This window comes from Danio aesculapii, chromosome 22, assembly GCF_903798145.1.
Source record: "Danio aesculapii chromosome 22, fDanAes4.1, whole genome shotgun sequence".
NCBI lineage: Eukaryota > Metazoa > Chordata > Actinopteri > Cypriniformes > Danionidae > Danio > Danio aesculapii.
The window spans coordinates 33,748,392-33,759,066 of NC_079456.1; the positions used below are offsets into that span (position 1 = coordinate 33,748,392).

The 10,675-nt window shown below is 37.5% G+C and overlaps 1 protein-coding gene across 2 annotated transcripts in view; it reads left to right on the plus strand.

The window, feature by feature from the left end:
• LOC130215816 (arf-GAP with coiled-coil, ANK repeat and PH domain-containing protein 2-like) overlaps positions 1-10,675 on the plus strand; it is a 101,290-nt gene that overhangs the window by 12,882 nt on the left and 77,733 nt on the right. For both annotated transcript variants that reach the window (XM_056447658.1, XM_056447659.1), the window contains exon 2: positions 10,504-10,561. In XM_056447658.1, the coding sequence (XP_056303633.1) occupies positions 10,504-10,561 (58 nt within the window). The remainder of the gene's footprint in view (positions 1-10,503; positions 10,562-10,675) is intronic.

The window sequence follows — 10,675 nt, forward strand, 5'->3', positions numbered from 1 at the left end:
TAGAGGACAGAAACTAGCCAGACAGTGTGAAATGTTGAGTGGGCTAAATAAAATAAAAAAAAACTAATAAAATAATAATAAAATATATAATTGTAGAGCAACTTATGTCCTGTTGCCATTAATATTCAACTTTAATAGGTAGAGCTGTCCAAAATATGAACAAAAGTGATGCTTGGTTATAAATGGTTGGATGGTTATAATGGTGGTTGGAATGGTTATAAAAGTCTTTATAATCATTATAACAAATTAATAAATATATAACAATATATATAACAAATTAATTAATAATATAATAAAAAACAATTAGTTTAAATATCTTCAATAATATTAAAGATATGACGTAGTTCCAGAAACTTTCTACTTCTCTGTTTATCCGTCTGATTGTACTGTCTGTTTCTTTTGACCGCCCCCTGTCATTTAAAAGAATATCTCAATGGCGAACGCGTCAAGTGTAAAAGCCTTGTCCGTTTCGTGAGGTGCACGATGCGGCGCCAGGCAAAAGTATAAATCAGCCTTAAGATGTTTGTTTGTTTGTTTTTTCTGTAGTTCATTGGTGTATCTAGCCTGTCTTTAGTACGTTCAATTTAAATACATTTATTTTACTATTAATTTTGTCATTTTGCGTTTTCTCTTCATGTGTATGCGTGTTTTTGATATTGTGATATTATAGGTCTTACATTTAATACTTAATGATCTTAAAAAGGTCTTAAATAGGTCTTAAATTTGACATTATGATATCTGCAGAAACCCTGGAATGAATGAGTTACAGTAACTAATTATACCCAACACTGTTTGTGGGTCACTAGTGCTTTTTGAAGTTCGCAAAGTGCAGATTGTTTTCATTAAAGTTGGCAAGGCTTCGTCTCCCAAAATTCCCTCTGTGTAATCTCATTACATGCTGTTATTGGTTTTCTAAAAAAGCCGAGGTTTACCTCATTGGGAACTTCCCTCCCCCTCCGTTTCATCCCAGATTGTTTTCCAACAATTGCAGGAAGAGATTTGACAACAGAGGCAGAGCCGAGCGTAAGTTCCTGAGCTGCATTACGCCTCAAATCCACCGCCGTGGGCCTGTCCCAGAGAGGAATTTCTGCTGATCTCACTCTCATGTGTTACAGATATTTCACAGAAATTCCCCGTAGCCCGCCAATCAGCCAATTAAATGCTCATCCTGAGATCTTTCATCATACCTAGCAGAAGGATAGTGCTGTTTTCACTTTCAAATCTGTGTGTGATTGTCCATTGAGTCCAGCTGGATAAACACACCCCCGTCCACTCTTGAGGAACAGCCCTGTTTTTTTGTGTGTGTGTGTGTGTGTGTGTGTGATGGATATTGAGTAGATTTGTGATGTGGTTTCCTGCTTGTGGGATGTTTAGTCCTCCGCTCTGCCTTTTGTTCGTTGATGCTGGCTTCTTTATTCATCGCTCATGACGTTATCCCAAACGCTCTTTGCTTTCTGCTTGGGTGAACCGTGTGATGCTGATTATAGTGTGTGCAGGTTAAGTATGCGCGCGGGTCAAAGACGAGATGTGCCAGTGTAGTGTTCACATGAAAGTAAATTAGTCAAATGTGCACTGAATTCATATTAGGTACTAGGGATTCATGGTACATATTAAACGGGTTAATATCGTAACCTTGCGCAGTTTGGTATTTCACACGTTGCATTTAAAAGTTTACATGGAGTCCTTCAAATTTTGGAAAAGGTTCACAACAGAATGATCATCAAATAAATAACTCCACCACTGCGCTAGTAAATAAGGACAATGCTAGAAATGGAGCTGGAATTATTTCGAATAAATGAGGATTAATACAACTGATCACCGGGAGTAAATAACCAACACAGGCTCCAACACAATCTCACGGCAATTCGTAACTTCGTAACAAAATTCGTACGATCTAATTCGTAGATTTTCATACGATTTGCTCATTCCCCAATGACGGTTGGGTTTAGGGGTGGGGTTAAGTGCCACGCCTCCTTTTTAAAGTCGTACAATTTCGTACGACTGAATTCGTACGAATTATTCACTAAACTGACAAAACGTAAAATACTTACGTTTTCTCGTGAGATCGGGCTGATATAACATGGTTTCCGCTACATTCATTCTTCCATGGCGGGGCGCCACGCCAGGATTCATCCCGCCATGGCTACATTACAGCTTCTCATTCAAAACATTCAATTTTTTTAATAGCGGGTGATAATCGCAGCAAAACGTATTAAACAATAAGTGAATTATAACATCGCAAACTTTTCCGTAGCCGTAGTAGTGCTCAGCGTTATTTGTTTAACCCTTTAAGGTTACATGCTGACTGACTGACTGTGACAGGTGCGTAATGCATGAGGCCAGCAAACACGACGTATAGCCGTTTTACTTTATTTCAGGACGCATTAATACCAGAGGCATTCATAAATATTCCTAGCAAATCTAATAAATGTTGGAGACCTACTCGTTACATAAGCGCACTAAATTGCACCTCAGCAGCACTTATTTGAGAGCGCACAAGAAGATCTGCGCGCTCTTAAAGCGGCTTATATTTGAGGAGGCGTACAAGAAGTAATTCGCATGCTCGTAGGCTATTACATAAATGCGATCTCGACTTGTAATACTGCGCTCACGACATTTGTCATTGAAATAACGCCACATGTAGTTGGTAGATTTGTGTAAAAAAGGCCTGCCGCCACAGCTGGAAAAAATCCTAGAGGAAACACTGTATAAGATATAATGTACACACATTGCTGTGTGTTACTTTGCTCGAACTTGTTTCGGTCTCATTATATTTGCGCTTGCATTTCAGATGATCAAATCTGAATCGAATTTGAATGAGGCAAGAGTTTTGCTTTATTACTGGCTATAATTGCAGTTTTTAAATGACTGTGAGGCTTGGGTTTAGTGTTGGTGTAGGCGTAGACTTTAATAAAATACAATTTAATGGGTAATTTAATAAATAATACTCTTTATAACTGCTGTTTTTACAGTACTGTGAGGGTTAGGTTTAGGGTTAGGCTAGGGATAGACAAAATAAACTTCCCACCGCAGCTGTAACCCTTCTAGCAACAATCGATGCATTGATAAATATGGCCGCGAGTGAACTGACTTTGCTTTTCAGGTAGTTGATAAGGACGGAGTCAGATGCTTGGTGTGTTGTTGAATGTACAGCTTTCCTCTCTCGTCCCTCACTCACACTGACTCTGGATCTGCTCCAGGTTTGAGTCTATGAGGCAATAGCCTGGATTTCATTAGCAGCAGCTCTCTTCACTGCTGTCAGCACTTTCCCAGCAGTCACACTGAGTCAGAGCCGTTTCGGAAAAAAGAAGAGCAGACATTTTGTCAGAAAGATGTGCTTCAGAATTGCTTTAGATACTACTATATTACAAGCAAAGCTTTTTATAGTTACAGGAGAACGCAGACTACAGGAAGGGAACTGTTGAAAAGAGACTAATGTTTTTGCGGGTGAGATAAGAAAGGACAGAAGTGACGTTTCGTGCAGAAAATATCACAAATGTTTTCAGTTCTTAAAGTGTTTTTTGGTCTATAAAATGAGTGGATTTAAAGTTAACTCGAGCATAAACCAAATCTTACTCTGCTAACAAGATGTGTGCTAATTTATGGGTCATTCTACAGAGTTGTTTTCTTTTTGAAGATCATTGTGTTTCTCACTTGGTGATTCATTTGGGTTTCTGTGTTTTATTTTCGTCGCATAAACAAAAAAAGATTCATAATAAAAACTTCAAAAACAATCATTTTACATCATTTGATTTCTGCTACACTCAAGATTTAAGATTTAAAGGATTGCATTGTTACTATTTATGGTTTTTAATATATTTTTATTTTTACAGCAAGAGTGTGGCTGCAGAAATGAGCTAATATCATTCAATAATAAGTCTAACAAACCTGATTAAAGCAAGCAAAACGTAACCTCCTTATCTGTTGCATTATCATTATTTATCTGTAACTATAGTATTCATTAAAACTGCTTTTATTCTAGCCGAAATAAAGCAAATAAGACTTTCTTCAGAAGAAAAATTATTATAGGAAATACTGTTGAAAATTCCTTGGAAGGAAGAAAATGTTGGATATTCAGACTGTGTCATGAAAAGGTGCTTCACTCCATGTTGGACAAGCCTGACGTGACGTTTTTGAAGTGTTATGTGCGGTTGAGAATAATCGGTCATGTGAGCTTGAACTACAGTCTTTCTATTCCTCTTCTGAGGGTATTTAGGCTGTTGGGTTAATCAGGTGTGAAGTCTTTTGTGCAGTGATTTCTGTGTAATACACTCTTTGACGAGTCAAATTTCTCTAGTGAATCTTTGCTGAAGTAGCTTTATTTGGATGTGGGGGAAAAATAAATAAAATGAAACTCAATAAATCATTCTTTGACATTAATAATATATTAATATAAATGTAATTAAGCGATAAAGTACATCCAGGCAGTGGTTATCACATAATAAACTCAGAGAGATTAATTAGAAGCTGTTGTATAAGATTAAAGGGTTTGATTCGGATAAATTCACTGCTTTAAATGATGCACCAATCTTTGTTCTGAGGTGTAATAGTTTAATTCTTTAATTAAAGGCAAAGCTGACAGTAATCAAAACGGCTGAATGGAGTATACACTAACCTGCACATTATTCAGACACAAGATGGCGCCAAACGTCAAATACATTGGCATTATAGACAAGCATATGAATATGGATATGAACGTTTCACTGAGGGTCAAGATCAGAGATGCCCAAACTAGGGCCCACGGTTCTCAATGATATTAGATTTTTGGCCCTTCGTACGAAGTAGTTTGGGCACCACTGGTCAAGATGATTCTCAGTACCCAGATAAACTGAGCTTATTCAATTCACCTATAACGCATGTCTTTGGACCTGTGGGGGAAACCGGAGCACCCAGAGGAAACCCACGCAAACACAGGGAGAACATGCAAACTCCACACAGAAATGCCAACTGACCCAAACCAGCAATAAGTCCATATATTGATTATAGTGACAGGCCTACTGATGAATTTTGGTGAAACTTTTAGACTTTGGCGTTTAGATGAGGCTCAAGTGGTACTCAAAAGCCTTAAAGTGTGTCAAGAAAATCTCCCACACACCTTTACACCAGCAGCATCCTAAACAGCTGATATTAGGCAGGATGTATTGTTTACCACAAATACTGACTCATAAATGTCAATAAATCAACAGTGAAATACTCAGATGAGCCCGTCTGTAATAATCATCCTGCAGTTAATCTCTTAAAGATGACCTAATGTGTTTATACAAGATGTAAAGTAAGTCTCTAATGTCCCTAGAGAGTATGTGTGTGAAGTTTCAGCTCAAGATAGCACGCAGATAATGTTTTCTAACTCTCTGAAACTGACCCTTTTAGGCTTTAATCTTAATTATGGCATTTTGGTGACTGTCGCTTTAAATGCAAATGAGATCGCCCTCTTCAGAAAAGAGCACAGAGTTAAAATACGATGTGTATGACGAGTTCAGCGGCTAATCAGCTGGAATCAGCTGAGGTGACATGACTGCGATCTAGCTGTCACTCAAGTGGCCACGCCTTCAATTATGCTGACTTAATATAACTTAATATAAATGAAATGGATGAGTTATAAAAAACATCACCCCCCTCAAAGTTGCCATGAAGGGTAATATGTGCACCAAAACTATCTTTTGTACCCGGCTGTAAACATGTTTTTATCAGCTGTGAAATTGGCCAATTTAACATTGCAGTCAGTGAACATCTGGAGTTTCTGGAGCCAGCCCCCAAAGGCCAATCGATGAATTGCAGTTACAGTTACTTCCGTATTGGCTTCACGAGGGAGAGCGGGAGGTTGCCGTTTGGTGTCAGCATAGTGGCAGATTTAACACAAGGCTGTTGCTAATGAGGAAGAGATGGTCACTAGTGGGCGGGGCTTTGCCCCTCTGATGACACGTATAAAGAGAGAATGTCAATCAAAGTGTTTCTACAGACTGTTTTTATCAAGTCTGATTATAAACAAATACAATTAATAGACATTTACCATTAGAGGCTAATTATATTCACACACTGCTGACACACAACTGTGTTTATAAAAATGATTTTTGCATAATAGCCTTTTAGCTCTCCTTCCCATTCTGATGCTCAGCTTCATCTTCACTATGTCAACATTGAGTCACTGCCACATGATTGTCTGATTAGATATTTTCGTTTACAACAGGTTGAACAAGTGTACCCAATGAAGTCACTGTATAAAAATTAAAGACTCAAACCTATATTAGAATTCATTTGACAGTTTCATCCTTCGATTCCCAGCACCTCTGCTATCCATTAGAGTTTGCTTTTAGGAATGTTTTCCTCCGAGGAATGTTTTTCTCATGCTTTTTCTGGAATTTAAATGACTTTGGATTGACTAAAACATCTCAGCAATGAAGTCACATGAAATGTGATCAGTAAAAGCAGCTGTTGAGGGCAGTGAAACTGCACAGATCCTGTCTTTCACAGTTTTGCTGTGGTGACAAAATGATGTGTAATTTTTGCATTAAAAGTCCCGGCTATAATCAGCAGAATCAGACTTCTTCCTTTTGTATTCAACCCAATAAATCACTATCATTTTGTAGCATTAGATATGTTTACTTGTTTTTAGTCAATGTTTATTACACATAATTTTTTCACAGTATTTTCTGTAATATTTCTTTCTTCTAGAGAAAGTCCAGTGTATCGTTAATGTTTTAATGGTAAAGTTACTACTTTTATTGATACCACTTATCGGTTCGGTACTTTAATGGTTCTCTGATCGGTACTTTCTGTAGTGGTTTTAACAGTAAAATTACTACTTTTATCGATAACACTTATCGGTTCGGTACTTTAACGGTTCTCTGATCGGTACTTTCTGTAGTGGCTTTAACGGTAAAATTACTACTTTTATCGATACCACTTATCGGTTTGGTACTTTAACGGTTCTCTGATCGGTACTTTCTGTAGTGGTTTTAACAGTAAAATTACTACTTTTATCGATATCACTTATCGGTTTGGTACTTTAACGGTTCTCAGATCGGTACTTTCTGTAGTGGTTTAACCGGTAAAATTACTACTTTTATCGATACCACTTATCGGTTTGGTACTTTAATGGTTCTCTGATCGGTACTTTCTGTAGTGGCTTTAACGGTAAAATTACTACTTTTATCGATACCACTTATCGGTTTGGTACTTTAACGGTTCTCTGATCGGCACTTTCTGTAGTGGTTTTAACAGTAAAATTACTACTTTTATCGATACCACTTATTGGTTCTGTACTTTAATGGTTCTCTGATCGGTACTTTCTGTAGTGGTTTAACCGGTAAAATTACTACTTTTATCGATACTACTTATCGGTTTGGTACTTTAATGGTTCTCTGATCGGTACTTTCTGTAGTGGTTTCAACGGTAAAATTACTACTTTTATCGATATCACTTATCGGTTTGGTACTTTAACGGTTCTCTGATCGGCACTTTCTGTAGTGGTTTTAACAGTAAAATTACTACTTTTATCGATACCACTTATCGGTTTGGTACTTTAATGGTTCTCTGATCGGCACTTTCTGTAGTGGTTTTAACTGTAAAATTACTACTTTTATCGATACCACATATCGGTTCTGTACTTTTAACAATTCTCTGATCGGTACTTTCTGTAGTGTTTTTTTTTTTTTTTTTTTTTTTTTTTTTACAAAAAAACTAATTGAGCAAAACTTTATTTTATTATCATGTTTTTAATGTAAATAAAAACAAAACCAATAATTGTAAAATAATAGATAATTTTTTTTCCTGTTAAAGAATGTAGAGAAAAATCAGCCTTTTGCCTTTTCTAGCAGAAGTCAGGATTTTTCTTGGTTTCTTGTGCTCCCTGCAGTTAAAAATACCCTCTTTGAGTTGCAAAATGCAGTTAAATGAGAAAATGTTTATGATTTTTCATTAACGCATTCACATAAATAAGTTTACAGTGTTTTGCGAGTTAACTGTGTTTTTAATACAGTTTTGGAGCATCTTGCAACGTAAAAATAAGATGTTTTTTTTATAATTTCTTAATAAGCATAGTTTATTATAAGGCTATTCATAGGCTATAGTTGTAAATACAGCTGACGTAAAAGCATTGTTAATGTTTGAGATTTATTTAGGCTACTGCAGAAAAAAACTGTTTTCGTTGTAACCGAATGTGTGTGTGTGTGTGTGTGTGTGTGTGTGTGTGTGTGTGTGTGTGTGTGTGTGTGTGTGTTAATTTAACTATTAATATTATACTAATTGTTGATTGACTGCTGGCATAATGATGTGGATAATGTAACTTTACCGTTAGTAGCTAGGCAGTCAAAAGCTTATTCGTCTTTCTGCAGTTAATGCACTTTTGAAAGCTACTTTCACTTAGCCAGATTGCTTGCGTTTCCGCTTATGCACGAAAACAACTTATTACGTTTGTTGCAACAGGCATTGTCGATGTCCACTCGGTAAATACAACCCCTTTGGTTCACTCCACAAGCTTACGAGCTGTGAGGGTGCGCTAATCTGTGTCGCGAGCTATGTGTGTGCACTTAGCGCGAGCCTCCACTGAGTTGTGAGCTGTGAAGTCTTTTATACTTGACGTGCTCGCCGGAAACATGAGCATTTCTTATGTGAGATTGCCAACTGTGCAGACGAATATCAAATATTAAATATCGCAAATTAGAAAAGGTTGGCCAGTCAAATTATGCTACTGTCAGTGAAGTTTATTCAGCAATTCTCCAGTACCGATAGCAGAATCGTTAAAGTCAGAGTTTAACGATACTTCAGTCTTTTATAATGTAGCACTGATACCGATGAAGTACAGAGTTTCGGTACCCATCCCTAAGTAGGTGATCTGCCTAAATGCTAACCAGTGAGCATAATATCTTTCAAATACAATCTCTCCCCTGCCGTCTAAAGCCACGCCACCTGAAATCGTAAACGCGCACATTAATGATGACAGAGACCCACTAGATCGGGGGTGGGCAAACTTGGTCCTGGATGACCGATGTCCTGCACAGTTTAGCTCCAACACTAATCAAACACACCTGAACAAGCTAATCAGTGTCTTCAAGATCACTAGAAATCTAAAAGCAGGTGAGTTTGATTAGAGTTGGAGCTAAACTGAGCAGGACCGAGTTTTCCCACCCCTGCACTAGATCATACCATTCGCCAGTTAGAAAACTTTATAGTACTTTCATAATACTACGATTCCCAAGGAACACATGTATTATATCTAACACGTTTTCAGTTGTGTAGCAAGCAAAACTTGTCATAATGTGCAATATTTCATGCATGCAAGAATCGCAGGTCTCACTCTTTCACGAGCTTTGTCCTAATGCAACTACTGTATGCTTAGTGGTTGGCCAGCGGTGTGCAGGAATTATACTTACTACTGAGCCAAACTGATATGCTATTTCAGAGCGAATATTTAGAGTAGCGGTGAACGATATAGGGAGCGCGTCACAAGCTGTCAATATTCAGTAATGAACCAATGTGAATATAAAAGCAACTTCAGCTCAGTAAAGCAGGCTAGGCGGAATAGCGCTATTGACTGATGTTTTGTTGATAAACTAAATATAAATCTACATTATCGATGCTGTAAAAGGCTCTTATGAAACTGTAAATAGTCACATCAATCTCTCACCGGGAGATTTCAGTGGCTAAACAACACTTCTGTGCATATAACCCATTCACAATGTACATCAGCTCTGCGTGACTAAAAGAGTTCAAAACGTAACATTACCTGTCTAACAGAAATACTTCAGCCGTGGTGTCGTCCTTTCTCCAGCATGGAAAATTAACTCCAATATTGATTCAGGATTTTAAAAAGTTTTGATTCAGCATTTGTTTTTACTGCTGTCACTCATGTCCACGTGACCGCATGCAATTGCTTACACAGTTTGGGCTTCTTATCAGAATTATGGGGATTATCAGCCTGACAATTTTTAATTGGATGAACATTTTTTAGTTTATGCCTCACTCAGAATATAAAAATACAGATAAATACACTTAGATCATTTACTTTAATCATGACTACTGAACTGTGAAGAGACTTTCAACCAGCACAACTAAACATGTTTCTAGAGACAATCACCAACTGCAGCTTTAAGCAATATTTTGGGTTGTCCGCAAAGCAAACAACTGTTATACAATGACTTGCCTAATTACTCTAACCTAGTACACCTGATTAACCTCTTTACCTTTAAGATTTCTATGTGCAAATTATCCGTGCTGTGATTGGCTGATCTCTGCACACCTGCATATTCTGAAGCTGTGTTAGTGTAGTGTTGTATATTACAGCGTATATCTTGTTTTTCCACATCACAAATACACACATCACGTCAATATTTTCGATGCTGTACGTGTTCATTTAGTGCAGTTGGTGACATGTTGTTGCGTTAGTTCTTGTTTTTAAAGATTTGAGATGATAGCGTCCCTCAGGCCTGTGGAATGTGGAGATAAATGCGATACCCGCAGCGTCTCTTTCGGTCCTTGTCTAAAGTTTTTCTCTGTCTTCAACAGGGCGACGATCGAGGAGGTGGAAGGAGATGTCTGTGAGCTTGAATCCAAACTAGACAAGGTAGGATCATTTTGACTTCTGTGGAAATTATGATTAGGCATGGGATGATAATCGGTTTACCGTGGTTTTGAAAAGTCAAGGTTTTTAAACGGATAAATGTTTCTGTTATACAGT